The sequence below is a fragment of the Phodopus roborovskii genome, unplaced genomic scaffold (genome assembly GCF_943737965.1).
Source record: "Phodopus roborovskii unplaced genomic scaffold, PHOROB, whole genome shotgun sequence".
NCBI classification, from domain to species: Eukaryota; Metazoa; Chordata; class Mammalia; order Rodentia; family Cricetidae; genus Phodopus; species Phodopus roborovskii.
In genome coordinates this window covers 11,257,803-11,276,469 of record NW_026126558.1, presented here as the reverse complement: position 1 = coordinate 11,276,469, position 18,667 = coordinate 11,257,803, and the positions used below count along the sequence as shown (strand labels likewise).

The window sequence follows — 18,667 nt, the reverse complement described above, 5'->3', positions numbered from 1 at the left end:
ACAGATCTACAAGCCTGGGAGGTACTGTGAACTGGCTGAGCCCATTTTTAATTTTTTTTCCAAGATAGGATATCTCTGTGTAGCTTTGTAGACCAGGCTGATCTCAAACTCACATAGATCCATCTGCCTCTGCCCCACGCCCCCAGCGCTGGTATTAAAGGCATGCACCACCATCACCCGGCTCATTTTTTTTTTTTAATTTTCAAAATTTCTTTTATTTAAATTTTTTCTTTTTCTTTTTCCTTCCCCTCCTTGCTTCTCTCCCTCCCTTCTCTCTTTCTGCCTTCCTTCCTTCCCTCCTTCCTTCCCTTCCTTTCATTTTCAAGACAGGATTTCTCTGTGTAACCCTGGCTGCCATGGAGCTTGCTCTGTAGATCAGGCTGGCCTCAAACTCACAGAGATCAAACCTGCTTCTACCTCCAGAGTACTAGGATTAAGGTTTGTGTCACCACTCCCTGGCAAACACTTACCTTTCAAGCTAGATCCTCTGGTATCTCTTCAGATAGTATAAATCTTTCGCCTTATTTTGTTTTTTAAATTCATTCATTTCTTCTCCATTGTGCATTGGTGTTTTGCTTGCATGTATGTGTCTGTGTGAGGGCGTCAGATCCCCTGGAACTGAAGCTACAGAAAGCTGTGAGCCACCATGTGGGTGCTGGGAATTGCACCTGGGTACTTTGGAAAAGCAGCCAGTACCCTCAATCACTGAGCCATCTCTTTAGCCCCCATTTTTTCATAGAGTATATTTTAATCATAGTTTTCTTCTTCCTAACATTTCCCTGATTTTTCCCACCTCACTACCCACCCAACATCACATTCTCTTTCTGAAAACAAAAGCATAAAGCAAGTTAAAAAAATAAATCAAAATAAAAAACAAAGCAAAAAATTGCCCAAGTGAAACAAAACCCTGCAAAAACAAGCAACAAACACAGGGTTGGTTTGAATTGTCACTGTTCCTAAGCATCTCATAGCTGCTAGCACAAGAAGTTCAGATAACCAAGCTCAAACAGATGTGCTTGCAGAAGAAGCCTTTTGGCTGAAGGGAGGGCTCTCCAGGATGGCCAGAGAAAGAGCAGGCCACAAAACAACCTGACCCTGCAAAAAGGAGATGGTAGGAGGTCACAAGGACCCTAATCCTCTTGTGAATCCCTTCTGACTCTTCATGTACTCAGCCCAGGGGTACTGAGCACTTGTTGAGCCAAGGGAGGTTCCACACAGAACTTTACTTAGCATCTTGCAAGGGCACATGGATTTTTGTCTGAAACCATTTGTGGAAGGTTAAAAAAACACAAAAAAAACACCTGGGGGGGGGAGCAGGTGGTGGTGGTGTAGATGGCTCAGTTGTAAGCTTGCCTTTACAGTATAAGCCCTGAATTCCATTCCTAGAACCTCTGTAAGAGGCCAGGCATGATGGTGTGCATGTCTAAGCTCTGAGATAGGCAGATACCTGATGGGCAGCCAGCATAGCCTACTTTTAAGAGTTCTAGTCACTGAGAGATCTTGTCCCTCAATTAAAATACAGATGGCATCTGAGGAGGGACACTCAAAGTTGTCTTCTATCTTACATATTTGTACACACAAGTACACTCATGCATGCATATGTATACACACACACACACACACACACAGACACACACACACACACGGCTTCCTAACCAACAGACCTTCTTCCTCACAACTGTAAAATATACACATAGGTTTTTAACATCAATTTTTCTAATTATCTCCCTACTCTCATTTTTTTTTTTTTTTTGGATTCTCACAATGAAAAAAGATCAATTCCAGAGCTCATTTATCTGCCATTTTGCATGGAATTCCCAGTGCATGCACTTTTAACTACACCTTGAGTGTTTTTACTGGGTAGAGTTAAGAGTCTCAGGTTTAAAAGCAAGAGTCAGTAGGAAGTTTGTGGTGATTTCAGGGTAGCGACTAGCTGGCTGTCAATGCACACTCCTGTTCACTGCACATATGATAGAAAGGCTATGTTCTGGTACCCAGAATAGGCCTAGTTCCTGCTACAATGGGGTGACTGTGTTATGGGGAAGAAGACTTTTGTCCTTTTTCTTATAGAACAGAGCTGTTTTAATTGGCAAATCTACATGATTTGCCTAACACAACTCAAACATGAAGCCAGGAAATAACCAATTCAGGAAGGAAACTTGACTTAAAAAGCCCCACACAGGAGAGAAAACAATGACACTCATGAAACAGGTGACTGTGGATGGGTTTGCTGAAGCCAGGTGTGTCACAGGGCCACCGTGTCATCAGCAAAGCTCTTCTCTACCCCACTTCTTAGTTGTACTTCAAGGAGACCCCAGGAGCTCAGAGCTCATGTCTGTCCTGAGGGAACACCATGGGAACACTACATGCTTGCCTTCCCAATGCAGCAATCTGGGCAGAGAGGGTTTATCTCCAGAATCCCTGGAGGCCTGGGCATCAGGTGCTGGGAGAAAGATCAAAAGGAGGATGCTGAATGGCTCTTCATGGTCCAGCAACTACACCCACTAGAATAAAGGCCTTCTGATTGGTCACACCTGCATGTGGTGATCATCATGCCTTCTGATTGGTCAGGGCTACATGTGGTGATCATGCCTTCTGATTGGTGAAGCCTGTATGTGGTGACCAAAGTCATGGAAGTGGTAGGACTGGGTTTTTGTCATTAAAGTTCTTTTTCCAAAAGAATGGGTGCCAACCAGTCTAGCCTGCTTGGTGAATTGTAAGCTGGTAAGAAAGAGACACTGTCTCAAAAAACAAGGTGGATGGTCTCTGATGAATGACATATGAGGTTAATTTCTGACTTCCACATGCATGCATCTGATATAACTACATACCCAAACTCACGCTCTCTGCCCCCTGTCTCAAAAAAGGCCAGCCTTCAGACTATATTTGGGGAGAGTGCCTTTTACTGCCTACTGTGCCCATACCCCTACCACTTTCCTGAACATTCCACAGGGTCTTCACTCTCCACTGTATCCCTCGTGGAGTGCCTCCAGTTACCCTCCAGGTCTCTTCTAGTCTTCATACATATAATCCTATCATGGTGGGTGGCTTATGAAGGCTGCAGATGGTAAATTATGTACTAGAGGGTGTATTTACCCCTACAAGGAAGGAGAAAACTCAGGCAACAACTCACCGGGCTAATCTTGGCTTCTGACAACCTCTGTGACCTTCTCTTCTACTGAATAGCACTAATTAGTTTAGAATCACACTGTTATGGAAATTGTAGTGTGTGAGTTTATGGTCATAAAAGGCCTCAGGCCTCTGGTGGATCCTCGGGGTGGGGTGGGGGGGCTTTCAGACGACAGGCTTTGTAGGAACTTGAGGGCATTGTCCCTCAATGGTCTGGGCAGATGTTCAAGTAGAGGATTCATCTCAACTCTGTGGATGACACTGTTGTCTAATGGAATGAAGGGCAGTAAGACTAATGGGAAACACAGAGTGTTCAAAATAATCACATTTGTAATAACCGTTGTCAGGTCCAACTGAAGGAACAGGAAACATGAAGAGGCAACTGGAGCAGGCAGGAAGCAGGCTGAGAACTGGAGCTGCAAACCTGGGCTACCACTCTTGGAGCATCAGTGATGTGGTGGGACATCGTTCTAGCTCTGTGATAGTTCCCAAGGCCCCCAATTAACTTCCCTCCCTGCTAACAGTACTGTAGGGTAAGGTGACAGTATGTGACACTCAAAACCCACTTTACCCTCCTGAATCACCTGTTTTAGAGGACACCAGGAGCTACACAGTAACATCATTCAGCAGTCCTGTCGAGATGCACCTGTTACATGGAAGTGAGACCTGTAGCATCATGCAATGAGCTATTCTAGAAGCTCCAGATATGATGTCATTTAGAACATATTCTGAAAGGCCCATGGGAGCTTTCAATGACAGTGGTACTTGCCCTGTGTGTCAGTGGACCTCTCCCATGGACATCCTGTGGACATCCTGAAAGTATGTAGATAGCAGAATCATTTTTTCCCAGAGATCCCAGAGACAGTCTACAAAACATGGTCCTAAGAGCAATGCCACTCTCCTCCCACTTATGGGGAAATTCCTATGATAAAGGCACTCCCAACACTTCTTCCTTATGTTTTCAACAAACACTGTGAGATGGACTACTTCGAAGAAAGGGCCAGCGTGGTCAGTCCCATTTATCAGACATGGACAACCAATTCTCCAGAGGCTACAGATGTGTGCTAAGGAAAAAGAGACAATGATGATGTGGATCTTGTGGCATCAAATTCAGGGCATTCTCCCAGAGTATCCAGGCTCATTAAAGGGGGCCTGTGCAGCTATTAGCTTCTTAAATCCTCCCAGAATAACTCTGTGCACCATCCACTGGAGCATCCTTTTTCACTGCTGCCTTCCTGCAGAAGAAACTTCAGCACAGTAAAGACTTTCTTCTTCCCACTCTGGTTCCTGGGCAACTGTGGGATATAAACATCTTCTGCAGCATCTTTCATGGGTGGCCGGGCAATGCTGCCATTGTTCCTCACTGGAAGCTGCCTTCAGAGACCACACCCTCCTCATTAAGCAGCACCACAGTGGAGTTATAGTGTGATTTCAAACTTAAAAGCACAGAGAGCTTTAACACTGCCCTTCACCATCAGATCTGAGCTTTGCCCTAAACTCCAGTCTATTCCCACATTCTGGAATGTTACAGACACTGAGCACACACTGCTGTGTGCTCCTGGGGAACATTCAAGACATTTCAGAAAGTTCAGCAACAATAGGCCCTCTAAAAAGAATATTTCCAGGAAAAGGCCCTTCAAAAGGAATGTGCAGCAACGATACTGGTAACAGTGGCATGCACGTCCTGTAAATGTCTAGTTTAATCTTCAGGAGGATCCTATGCAGTAGGCTGCCACTCTCTCTGCTTCAACACAAATATGACCCATGCTCATGCTCACACAGGTGGGATGCCCTTGTATTACAAAGGGCAGGGGTTTTAGAGGATCCTAAAACTATGCTATGGACAGCTAGTTTCTCCCTGGAGTAGCCACTGCCCCTTGAGAATCGTCTGCTAGGGATATAATCCAAGCCTCAGTTTTGACAATTCCATATAAGTCTGAATTTTACTGCTTTATGCACATGCAGTGTATGAAGTGAACATGGATCCATCTTTGAGATATCCAAGTTAGAATTTCTAATCCAACTAATGCCCTTCCCTGGCTTCAGAGTGACTTCCTGCTGCACATAGCTAGGGTTCAAGGGCACAGAGACCAAACTTCAAACTTATCCTTGTGTCTTCTTGTCTCCCAACAGGGTCAGTTGGGACAGAGGAAATCAATTTTTAATCCAGGAATCCACCTTTTCCCTTTTTTATTAGCATGTATTATATATGAGTTTCATTATGACAGTCTCACACATGTATAAAATATAGTTTGATCATATTCACCCCTATACCCTCTTTGTTCCCACTCCCATTGATCTCTTATCTCTTCCCAATTTGATTCCTTTCTAGACCACAACTGCCCTCCTCTGTCTGTGTGTGTGTGTGTGTGTGTCCCAAAGAGTTGCATTATGACTGCTCACAGGAGCATGGGGCATCTTAGCAGCAAATATACCACTAGGGAAAGTGTCTCCCACACCAGGAAACCACCAATTGCCATCAGCTCTTCAGGGAGGAGAGGGTATTATGAGCTCCTTTCCCTCCTTTGGCAGAATGGTGATGGGCCCCATCTTGTGCAGTCTAGATAAGGCAACCCTAGCTACTGTTAGTTCATGAGGACAGTGGTCATGTCACTTCCAGAAGACAGAGTCCCTGACACTCCCCCACCTTCCTCCAACATTTGCATTCTTTCTACCGCTTTTGCTACTGAGTCCCATGAGACTTGGAGGGGGTGACACAGATGTCCTGTCTATGGATGAGCGTTCACCACTCACTTGTTCTCAGCACTGACCAGTTATGGGTCTCTGGAGGATAACTGCTGACTGCGACAGAGAGATGCTTCTCTGATCACAGCTGAGAGCAGCACTAATCTATGGGTATAAACATAAATATATAGAAAGCAGTTTTACAGGCACAACTTCTCTATGTAGCAAAATATCAGTAGTGGGCTCCACTTGGCTATGGCTTCTTTAGCCATGAGCATCTGGACAGGTTTACAGTACCAGGGGCAAACTCTCTCCTGTGGAGCAGGTCTCCAATCCAATTAGGAAGTAGCTGGTTATTCCCAAACAGTCATGCTACTATTGCACAAGAGGTTACACCTTGCCTGTCATTGGTAGTTCAGTATGAAAGGTCTGCAGAGGAATAAGACTGTTCTCCTTCAGCAGTATGCATAGAACCTTCTGGACACTATGAAATCTAGCAAGTAGAGAGGAGGGATACAGTTCCATTCCAGCTTGATTTTTTTTCATGTGCTGCTAAAATGTATGAGGCCTTCTTAATAGGGTCTTACTATCTAGTTCTGGTAGGCAACCAAGAGCTTTGGCAACAGTCAACACTGTTTTAGAAGCCTCAGGAGCATCCCTGACCAACAATTCATAAGGAAATAGCCTATTCGTGGCCATGGGGTTTAAAGACTCATTGTTAAGCAGTCATTTGAAGACCCAGGAGTGGTACCAAATAATGTGAAATATCTTTAAAAACCTGCATTCTTGAAAACCATCCTATGGAGTAGGCTCAGCTCTTATGTGTAGTTTTCTCTTCATATGTTCAGAACTGTAGAAGGAGGGAACCAGGTAAGAAGAGATAGTGCCAAGAGTATGACCAGAATTCCATCCCACAGAATAAACTCTGAGTCTTGATCTCCAGGCCTTCTGCCATGACCATGGGCCTTAAACCACTCTACCACCTCCTGCAGGTCAAATGGCTGAGGCTCATAGCCTAACTCTTTCTTGGCTTTCTCTAAGCTGAAGTAATGTGTGACACCAGTTTTATAAACCTCAGTGCGGGTGAGAAAAGGTTGGAAGTTGTAGAGCCTACCCAGAATGAAATAGGTCATCTCTACTAGGAAAGCAAAGCAATAGATGAGGGTGAGTGGCAGGCGGATGGATGGGAATGTGTAGCCCAGGCCCTCAACCAGTGGCCGAAAGAATTCAAAGTTATTCACGGGCTTACCATCTGAGATGAAATAGGGCTGCCCAGAGGCAACATGGCCCTTGTCAGCTTTCAGAGCCTCAGAGGCCAGAATGTGAGCCTTCACCAGGTTGTCCACATGGACAAACTCGACCAGGCTACTGGGATCCCCATATACAAATCTGAACAGGCCCCTCTCAATGTAACTCACTATTCTGGGAAGGTGCCTTTGCTCTCCCACCCCATAGATGCCAGCTGGCCTTAGTGCACAGGTTCTGAGGATGCCATTGCCTTGCTTGAAGGCCGAGCCATTGGCTTCCAGCACCTTCTTCTCTGCAATGGATTTGGTCCGGGAGTAGTGATCTGGGTGCAGGTGAAGAGGCAGGTAAGGTAGAGACTCATCCCCATTCCTGATGACTTGACCCCCAAAGATGACATTGACCGTGCTTGTGTAAATTAACCTGGGAACTCCTTTCTCCAGGCAGGTCTGGAGGATGTTGTTTGTGCCACCCACGTTGACATCTTCAATCAGGGTTTTGTTCAGCTGCTCCCTCCCAGACATACCATAAGAGGCAATGTGAAACACACATGCAATGACAGTGTCCTGGAAAGCCTTCTCCACATCAGAGAGGCAGCTGATATCCCCACGGATGAACGTGATTCCCTCTGGAAGTTTCTGGGAAGGTTGGCTGATGTCAAACAGAATCACACGGACTCCTTTCTGGTTCAGAACACAGCCGAGGCTGAGGCAAGAAAGATCAGTGTTAGTTAGATCAGGCCACCCTCCAGTGCTTTCTAGGAAAAGGGCATAAAACAATTTGCCAATAAGGTAGGGCTCACTCAAGTCTTGTTAACTCATCCTGAATCACCTATCTTATATATTTATTGCTACAGGTCTCATTTAAATTTTGAAAAACAAACAAACAGGAATCCTCTCGAAAACATAAATGATAGTGGTGTCTCTGTGACAGAATGCCTACTGTGTTGTAAATATGAAGCATCTCCCAGGGGTTTATGTCATTGAGTATTTGGTTCCCAGCTAGTGGTGCTATTTTGGAAGTTTATAGAACCTTAAGAGTTGGAGCCTTGCTGGAGGAAGTGGGCTACCAGAGGCAGGCCTTGAGTATGGTAGACAGACCTAGCCTCCTGTTGGTTTTTTGCTTTCCGATTCCAGGGGCACTGTGAGCAGCTGCCTCATGCTCCTCTGCCATAGTCCTCCCCTTTAAACCATGAGTCCAGCTAAATGCCCCCCACCCCTTAAACTACTTCTTGTTAGGTATTTGGTCACAGTGATGAGAAAAGAAACAAATTCGGCTTAAAAAACACTTTGGGTGAAATGAATAATCACCAGGCCCCCATTTACAGGTTTAAAAAATAATTTTCCTTAAAAGTGCATAGCCTTTGTTGTAACTTAGTAACTATAGTAAAAACCTAATGAAAAAAAAAGCTACAACAAACAAACAAACAAACTTGTAACTCTAGGGGGCTGGAGAGATGGCTCAGAGGTTAACAGCACAGGTTGCTCTTCCAGAGGTCCTGAGTTCAATTCCCAGCAACCACATGATGGCTCACAACCATCTACAATGAGATCTGGTGCCCTCATCTGGAGTACAGGCATACATACAGGCAGAAAATGGTACACATACTAAAACATAATTTCTCTTGAAGTGGAATAAGTCTGTGCTTTACAATTTTCAAGTCTAAGCAGTGAGCAGCAGAGTTTGCTTCTATTTCAGCACCATACAGACATGTCAAAGCCCACGAGACTTGAAAACTCTCCAGTAAAATAATTCCATGAGTATATTTTGTAGATGAACTGACCGGAAGCCAAAATATCCACCTCCTCCTGTTATGAGGACGGTTTCCTCTGGGAACCTCGGAGAGTCCATAGGAGGCAGCAAAATGACAACTGGACCTGCAAGAAGAAGCCACAACATTATGACCCTGTATAAACATGTTCATCTTGGTTCTGAGCTAACAAGAAGGAAAAGGCAGTGGACGCGCACGTACCCAGCATGTGTGAGTTTCTGGTTATGTGGCCTTATGTGGCCAGTGCCTAGACACTCAACCCAAACAAAAGAATCTGTTAGTGCAGGAGAAACTTTGAGACGTGTGGCTCCAGTCACACCTCTGCTACTTTAGCTGCACCCTTCACTTCTTGGCTGAGACACCCGCTCTCTCTAAACCTTACTTTCCTGTAAGCTGTGTGCTGTTCTATTTCAGGATGTCTTCACACTTCTAGAAAAGCAGCAGCACTTAGAAGAGAAAGCGAAGACAAAGGGAGATACACTGTGGCACTCACTACTAGTGTCACACGGCCCCCCCCACCCCAAGCACTTTTTGAGCACAGGATCTACCAAAAAACAAAAACAAAAACAAACCCACCATTGTCACCCCGTTTTCCAACCCAGAGTAAATAACTCTCCCCTGCATACCCAATGGATAGCCGACACCATGAGCCCATATTCTTAAGCCCTGAAACATGGACTTGGCAGAAAGAGAATGGGCTCTCTTTAATTGTATGACTTTAGGTCAGTAATTTACTCTGAGCCTGTGGCTTCATTCAAAAAGTTGAGCTGAGGACAAGCTTACATGCTTATAGAGACAAGATGGGACAATGTAGACTAAATACTCCAAACACACTGCATGGTATGGCTACCCCATAGATGTCATTTCTTGTTTCCTTTCTCCCAGGCTCTGATGTGTGTCAAATCATTATTTTTTAGATAGCCATGATTAGAGCTCTCAAGACACAGGGTTACAGAGGTCAATATGTTCTAGAAATTGTGTCTCTAGCCAGTGAGGCTAACCAGATCACTCATGAAGTATCACAGCTGTAGATAAGGCTCACCAATGGTCTCAGAGGTGTGAGGATATAAAGAACAGGGGCAAGAACCATTCAGAGAATTGGGAAAAATGGTGCAGAGATGGCAGCTGGTTTCCATGGAGCAAGTGCCACTATTATACTACAAGAAAATTTGTGAAGACCAAGACATGAAAGAGCACCTCTTTAATATATCAAATGGTGACCTTCTAACTAACAATATCTGTGTGTGCACACATATGTACATATATATGTGTGTGTGTTTCTTTGTTTTATGTGTATGAGAGTTTTGCCTGTATGTTTTCATGTGTACCGTGTGCATGAAGTATCTGTGAGGGTTAGAAGGTGTCAAATGCCCTTGAATAGGAGTTAAGACAGCTGTAAGCAGCCATGTGGGTGCTGGGAATCTAATCTGGGTGATCTTCTGGAAGAGCAGTGAATTCTCTTAAACACCAAACCATCTTATCATCTGCAGTGCTTGGGTTAGAACACAGCTCTCACACATGCAAGGTATGTGTTCTACCACCAAGTCACATGCCCATCTTGCTTTCTGAAAACAGAATGCTCACACTTGGAGTGGCCCTGACAGCAAATGCCATCAATTCTGTGTGTGACACCATTCTATGACTTTATCCTTCATGCTGGGGACTGCTGATTGCTGTTTCCAGACTTCCAGCCTTCACCTCTGTGGCCTGGCTCAACAGCCCACTCTTCTGCCATTGACTCTCTGTGCTGGAGCCATGTGGATCTTCTCCACTTCCCGGTACCATGCCAGGCTCCCTGGTGTGTCCTGTGCTCAGCACAGTGTGGCATATGGCTCTGGCAGGTCCTGGTGAGCTGTAGCTTCCTCAGCAGTAAGACCTTCTTCAGGGAGGCTTCTGTTCACCCATCTCTAATTTCTTTACAGCTACTCTGCCTTCTTCATGGCATGTGCCATGGCTAACCATGTGCCTTTAAACTGTCCCACTCCTTCCCCTAGAACAAAAATTCCATGAAAAAGGGGTCCTTCCTTTTCCACCAGGGTATTCCTTCACTGAACCCAGAAATGGACATATGTGTATGAATATTTACTAAACTTCTGGATGATTCTTAACAACACAAAATATAAACAGTTTAATAAAACTGTGATAGACACAAATGAGCAGGGCCCTAAGGTGTCAAGTAGTCATTGTAGTCCATGCTGTTTAATGCTACCATTTTAACTTCCTAAAAAGTGTGGAATTACAGAATGTGACAGATGCCAGGCTTAGTGGCTTAGGGATCTGGCACTGTGGCACTTACTATGGGAACAGAGACTTCCACCAGTGTCTAAAGAACAAGATAAGTACCTGAGCCTTCTCAGGAGAGCTGTATTCTGACTCATAGCTGCAGGAGTGTAAACTAAGGCCAGTTGGCTCTGTTGTTATTGGGACATAAGATGAGGCACTGGGTGTGCAGGGTAAAGCAAGAGAGGAAGAGGCTGTGTAGCTTCTTAAAGAGCACATCTTCAATGATCAAATGTCCTTCCATTGTGTCCCACCTCCCAAAGGCCCCACCACATCCCCACCATGGTGCCACGGGTAGGATGGAGTCTGGAGCACAGGAGACATTGAAAATACAACTCATAGATTTTGATGATCCCTCATGGAAGGCCTCAACTTCCCTGGGGAGTGAATGGCGGATGGGATGGAGGGTCTGTGGGGGGAGGCATGGGAGGATAGGAGGAAGAGAGAACTGGGATCGATATGTAAAATAAGAAAAATATTAAATAAAAAAATTTTTAAAAGAAAATGCAAGTCATAACACAAGACCAAATGTGAAGCAAAGTCACTTTTCTGAGTGGTAACAGGCAAAGTGCTGCAGGAACATGGAAGATGGTGGCTGATTCCGACTCTCACCAAGGAGCACTTCCTGGAAGAGGGAGCTCAGAGTGTTTGGACCACAGGAAGACTGATACAAAGTTGACGGTTGTCACAGGCTCAGGGCACATCACAAATTAATTGAAGTCTCATGGGGAAGGCTATGCTAGATAAGTGATGTGTGTGCGGGGAGTCCACAGTAGCTGGGTATACTTGGAGAAGGAGGATAGTTGGAATTGGCATAGAGAAAGCCTTGAGTCCCCTTCTGGGGAGTCTGAACTCCATTCCATAGATAACAGGAAACTTTTGGTTTATAGCAGAGAACTGACAGGGCAGTCATGTTTTCTAAAAAAGAGTGGGCTTCCACTAAGGAAGGGAACCAAAGCTTGAATAGAACCCAGGCAAGAAGTGATGAGGGGCTACATGGGAGGGACATTGGTGAGGACTAAGGGCTAGCATACTCAGCTGAGGCCAAGGAGAAGAGTTGAAAAGATGCTGAGGCCACAGTAGGTAGCATCTAGGAGAAGCTGGAGGAAAAGTGATGACTCTGACAGAAGGATGCTCAAAATTACCCACCTTGTAAGAAGAGCTGTGTTGGGGGGGGGGGAGGCGCTGTTGAGATGCTCAGCTGGTAAAGTGCTGGCCATGCAAGCTCAAGAATCTGAGTTTATACCTAGGCCCCATGTGAACAAATAGCTGGGCATCATGCCATGCACTTTTGATGCCAGGGCTGGGAGGTGGAGTGGAGCAGATCTTTGGGGCTTTCTAGTCTGCCTAACTGAAGAGCTCTAGATCCTGGTAAGAGATCCTGCATTAAAAAACAATGTGAATGGTACCTGGAGAATGATATCCAAGATTATCTTCTGCAAACATATAGGTAGGCAGGCAGGCAGGTAAATAGACACCCCCACCTCTGTTTCTCTCTCACACAGACACCATGACTAACAAGATGGCAGATGGCAGAGTTCAAACTATTTTAACTATCCCCAAAGCATACCTAAGCATGGTTAAGGCTTCTTACAATTAAAAACTTGTGACAGAAATATTGCAATTGCTCTTTGCATCTATAACCATACATTCCAGTTCAGTCAGAAGCTCAGGGGTCAGGAATGTCCAGTCACGAGTGCCTCGGAAACTTGTCAAGCCTATTTAAGCTAGTTCCAGAGAGATCAGAGGCAAGAACCTGTCAAACTGACCTATGGGAGGGCCAGAAGAGAAAGGTTAAAAAAAAAATCCACAATTTAGCAAGGCAAAAGCCATGGAAACAAAGTTTGCCCCCCAGGTCTAGGGGTCAGAAGCCACAAAGGGCACCCTAGGGAGTGGCCACTTCACCCACAACAACAAAAGGACATTAGAGAGAGAGAGAGAGAGAGAGAGAGAGAGAGAGAGAGAGAGAGAGAGAGATAGGAGCTTAGCTATCTAAGTGTGGGGCTTTTCAGATTCCCCAAACCCACACAAAAGCCTGACACAGCTGAGTGTGTCTGTAAGCCCAGTGAAGAAAGGCAAGAGATAGGCTGCTCCTGGGTGCTCAGTGGCCAGCCAGTCTAGCTTAAAAGGGAAACACACATTCAGTAAGAGGCTCTGCCTGAAAAAAAAAAAAAAGAGGGTGGAGAATAGTGGACACTAGATGTCCATATACATAGAGTGAGCACACACCCATACCCACACATGCACATACACCAAAAACATGTGTACACATGTCACACATATACATATACATATACCTCACATCACACGCACGCATGCGCGCGCACACACACACACACACACACACACACACACACACACACACACAGAGAGAGAGAGAGAGAGAGAGAGAGAGAGAGAGAGAGAGAGGAGAAAGACAGATCTACACAGTCCATAGAGCCCCTAGGAAATACCCTTGAGGGCTAAGGCAGGAGGAGAAAGAGTATACAGCACGTCTCCACTCCAGATGCTTAGAGTTTCTACATCTGATTCCTCTTGGGGTCACACTGGATGACTGTAACTGGAGGCACTTCCAAAATGTAGCTTTGCTCAGTAATTGCTTTTCTGTTGGGATGGGGGAGGCAGCATCTGACCCGAGCTGTCATTTTCTCAGAAACAGGTTAAAGTTAAGCACATGATTAAGGAAAAGAAAAGGAATCTTAATTACCAACAGGAGAAAGAAAGAAGTTTAAAATCTGCCTGACCTCTTGATAATGCTAAGGTAAAGCGAGGGTAACAGTTGACGTCTCACAGGGGAGTTAAAGGCAGAAAGTAATGAAATATGACTGGGAGTGTTTGAGATTTACAAAGACCTAATTAAATATAAGGATCAGTAATAAAAACCTAAGATTATGCATACTGTTCCTTCAGCCCCATGGTTCAAAGCCATGATGCCGCTCACCTCCTGGCATCTTGGCTCAGTGCAGGCATAATTAGCATCTGGCCAATGGCATCTAAAGCAGGAAGAGTTTAAGATGCCCTCATGCTAGATGTGTGGCCTTTGTTTTTGTAGTGCTGGAGAGGGGACCCAGGGCCTAGTATGCTAGGCAAATACTCAACCACTGAGCTAAGTTGCCTAAAGACCTGGCAAATGACAGCTGGGCTGGAGATGGGCTGGATAGGTAGAGGCTTACCTAGCAAGTAGGGAGGCTTGGGTTCCTGCCCCCAGCACTGTATAAACAGGGCATAGCAGTGTAAGCCTGTAATCCCAGCTCTCTGAAGGTAGAGCTAGGAGATTCAGGCTAGAGAGTTCAAAGCCAGTCTGTTAAAAACAAACAAACAAACAAACAAACAAACAAACCCAAAGCCTGTTTTTATATAGATAAAACATCCACTTATCATCCCAGCACCAGAGAACCAGAGTCAGGAGGAGATTGTGTCTCAAAAAAAAAAAAAAAAAAAATCCTGGGCTAGAGAAACTGTTTCATAAAAAGTCCCTCCCCCCCCATACCAATTCATCATCATAAGGAAAATTAAAACACCTCTAGGGGTGTGACCTTGTGATTAGTGTCTTTGGTTTTTGAAAAAGTACTTCTCAGAGGTAAATGTCCTGGGTCCTGGGAAACACGTGAGATGACAGGACTTAAGAGCTGATGCTGTTTGTGTTCCATGAAGGGTGTGGAAAGGATGCATTTGTGTTTAATATAATGCAGAAAAGATGACAATGTAGCTATCAGTGACAGAGAGAATCCCTGATGTGAAAGACAGGGAAAGTATAGACTCTAAATGTAGAAGAGGCAGAACTGTATGTAATGGCTGCTGAGTAGTCACAGTAATCACCTCTTGTGGGTCAGGCCTTTTTGTGCAGCCACCCACGTATACTCCTCTTACCTAGATATCTGTTACACAATAGGCACTTGCAATTCTTTACAGTGACGAATGAAATGGATTGTTTATTTTTTCCTTGTATGTGTGTATTTGTACCTGCATGTGAAGGTCAGAGCTCACCTTTGGCTGTTGTTTCTCAGGAACCATCCCTCCTCCTCCTTCTCCCCATCCTTTTCTTTACTTTTTATTTTACTATTTTTTAAAAATGTATGTGATCGTGTATGCCTGTGTGAGTTTCTGCCAGATATATGCAGGTGCCCATGGAGGCCAGAAGAAGGCACTGGATCCCTTGCATCTGGAGTTACAGGATGTTGTAAACCCCTGGGAACTGAACCCTGGTCCTCAGGAAGAGAAGTAAGTGCTCTTAACTGCTGAGCCATTTCCAGCCCCAGGTTTTCTGTTTGTTTTGTTTTTTTGAGACAGGGTCTCTCACAGCCTGGATTTAATGATTTGATTTAGTTGGCTAGCCAGTGAGCCCCAAGGATCCACTTTCCCAAGACTAGATTTCACATACATGCCACCTGGGGGAATCCAACTCAGTGCCTTACTGATTGAGCCATCTTCTCACACCTCAAACCATTTCATAACTGCTAGTGCCAAATCACTATATGTGAATGTAGACTTTCTCTCTAGAACCATCTTCTGAAACAAGGAGCATCTGGTAGACTAGCAATAGTAATCCAGAGGGGTGAGCTCTCCACAGCTTTTCAAATAGCACCGGCCCTTGACTTCTCTGCTACTCTCATGCCTCCTTCCATCTCAAAGTTGCTATGCTTACTACTCCATCCTACCACAGTGGTGTCTCCTGCTACTTCCTAAGCCCTCAATGTGCCAGGCATTGCACTGCAACCTATTTATAAATCATGTTACTGAGGGCTCATCGTTGCCCTAAAGAGACAGTGCTAATTAGCAGGTTCCATTTTACAGGTGAATAAACTGTGGCCCAGAGACTGAATGATCAACTCCAGGTTCCATAGGTGGTGAGTGGATACAGGGATCCATGTATCCGCTAGGGCCAAGGGACATCTGACTCCACCACTAATGACGCAACCACAGAGGGCTGGGCAGAGTCCATGACCCGAAGCAACAGGTATAGAGTCCATGTTGGTTTCACAACCAGCACGTTCTGCAATGGCTCAGGAGGGCAAAGGAGAAGCTGTCTCATTTACTCCTAGGCAGTGGGGTGCGTGGTACAGCATTAAAATTCTTATACTGAGAATCATGAACAACGGGCCCTACATTTATATCAGCTATTTGTGTGATCCTGAACCCTTGCCTCCTCCTCCCTACAATGCAAAGCACAACAACTATGGCTGCATGTGTTGTTTACTATAGGCAAGGGGTTTTAAAGGTGTGCCACCGGTGCTTAAGCACAAATCTGAGGCAGCAATTAGACTCATCTGATTCTCAGAGATGAGGAAAACAACTCTGATACCTTGCTTACAAATCATGCAGGCTCAGCTGTACCCAGAGCTTGAATCGGTTCTGGCTGACTCTTAACCTCAATGTCTAGGGCCTAACATTGGTGTTGGGACAAGCCCTGACCACTTCATCATAACAGTGGCTCCTTTTAAATATGACTCATACACCTTGTCTAACACAATCTAATATGTACCTCTTTATTATAAAATCATTTTAACTGGCACCTCAGTTTGCCACTGTAACGGGAAAATCCAAATCATTTATTACAAAGCAAGAGTGCCACACTCTCCCCCTCCCCATGTGATATTAAAGAAAGCTTTGTGTTGCTTCTGGCTTGGTGCCTGTGGGAGGCTGTGCATGGAGTCTGCTGTCTTTAAAATTAAATAAAAAAGCCAAAGGAAAAACAGGAGAGTTGGTGTCTAAGAACTTGACATTCTAGATGGCTCAACCTGGGAAATAGAGAGAGCATGCTCCTGCCATCTAGGCTGGTGCTACTCACAACCATACCCCGGAAATGTCACTTGTTGCCCTCAACAACAGCCACTCGTCACCTTCAGCAGGTCCCAGTCATCCTCAGCTGACACTTGTCACCCTCAACCATCAGCTATTACCCTCAACCACTACTTGTAACTCTCAAATGCCACCTGTCACCCTCAACTGTCACTTCCAGTTTCTGTCATCTTCGGCTGGCTGTCACCTGTCACCCTCAGCCGACTCCTGTCACAAGCCCGGTCAAAGTGCGTTTAGGACTGCCCTGCCATCCCAGAAGAGGGTGACGATAGCCCTTGCACCCCAGGTCCACTCACAGAAGCAGACGACAGCGTGGCTTGTAGATGCACGGACGAGAGAGCAGACTCAGCCTCTGGTAGCTGCTGCCCACGCTCTAGAGTGAAAGCTGTCAAACTGGCTCCCGAAGCCACTTCCGGGTCTGTCTAGGAAGCGCGGAGGTCCCCGCATCTCTATGATGAGGCTGTGGTTTGTTAATCTTCACCTGTGCTCCTGCAGCTCACTCCGTTAATCTTCTCCAGTTTCCCAGCCAGTGTGTTTCAGAGTTCTTCGAGAGGTCATCTAGACTCTTCTTCTTACCCTCCACCTTCTGGCTGCCAGGCTTCCATCTCTTTGTGTACCCCCGATAATGAGTGCAGAACTGATGAAAGAAGGGGTTCGGCTCAGTCTATTCCCTTGGGTAGATGTGTGGGAGGATGAATGGCTCGATGGGCGGGCAGGTGAATAGATAGATGTATGGATGTATGGATAAATATGTTGGTGGATAGGTGGATAGAAGGATGAGTAAATGGATGGATGAATGTGTGGGTGGATGGGTTGATGGACACCTGGGTAGAGAATGGATGGGCAATACATGAAGGTCTTTAGTAACTGAACACTCAGTCTTTAAATATATTTTTGTTTCCTGCAAGAATGTTTTCCCTGTATGTTTGTGTACCACATGCATGTCTGGTGCCTGAGAAAGTGAGAAGAGAGCATCAGACCTCCTAGAATTGGAGTTACAGGCAGTTATGAGCCTGTAGGTGTTGGAAAGAGACCCTGGGTCCTCCGTTAAGAATGAGTATTTTTAATCACCAACCCATCTCTCTAGCCCCTCCCTTATCACAACTTAAAAAAAATCTGGTTTCTCTGAGCTTTGGTATCTATGTGGGAGTATATTTTGTTGTGTCTCTGGTTTTCTAGTTTTCCAGTTCAGCCAGCTGTAACAAGCCAGGGCAAACCTTTGTTCCTGAAGGACTTAGAAGCCATGTGGAGAAGTTAGCTTTCTACTTGTTAGGAACACCTTATGCCTTATCCTTAGGGCTGTGGGCTTTTGGAAAGCTGCCAGTTTGTGTACATATCCCACAGAGACCTGTGACTTATATGGGACCTTGGGCCAGGGGGTTTCATTTTGGTAACTGGAAGGATGAGGGTTTTGACTTCAAGTGTTTTTCATGTCAACAGAATTGGTCCCACATTTGGACTCAAAAGGGGCTTATTCCTTAAGAATATGCACAAACACACAAGGGTAAACTCAAGTCCCAGTACACAAAATGAACGGAGATGGGATGAAGAAATGCTGATGTGACCCTGGCTTTCCTGGGGAGCTGGTCTCAGATGCAATCTGGCTATAGGCATCAGAAAATGGGGACAGGGTTCATACTGAGTGATCCACAGGGACAGCTTTTCTGTGGCTCCTTGGGATATAAAAAAAAAATAGAAGACAAAGGATGCTCAGCTACGAATTCTTGAGATCAGCAGCCATGGAAGACAGGCCCCTGG

The 18,667-nt window shown here is 45.3% G+C and overlaps 1 protein-coding gene across 1 annotated transcript; it reads right to left on the bottom strand.

Moving 5' to 3' along the window:
- Positions 1-5,787: 5,787 nt before the first annotated feature.
- On the bottom strand, positions 5,788-17,365 carry Sdr42e1 (short chain dehydrogenase/reductase family 42E, member 1). The gene is made up of 3 exons (XM_051201392.1): positions 17,206-17,365; positions 8,843-8,936; positions 5,788-7,764 (listed from the first exon to the last, which is right to left on the bottom strand). Exons 2-3 carry the CDS (start codon positions 8,908-8,910, stop codon positions 6,651-6,653), a joined length of 1,182 nt encoding a protein of 393 aa, XP_051057349.1. The 5' UTR covers positions 8,911-8,936; positions 17,206-17,365; the 3' UTR covers positions 5,788-6,650.
- Positions 17,366-18,667: the final 1,302 nt, after the last annotated feature.

Bases quoted from the DNA above. Each gene is read 5' to 3' on its own strand.
- Sdr42e1 (XM_051201392.1), bottom strand. From the start codon at position 8,910: ATGGACTCTCCGAGGTTCCCAGAGGAAACCGTCCTCATAACAGGAGGA. The intron at 7,765-8,842 runs GTCAGTTCATCT...TTCTTGCCTCAG, and splicing joins GGTGGATATTTTGGCTTCCG to CCTCGGCTGTGTTCTGAACC.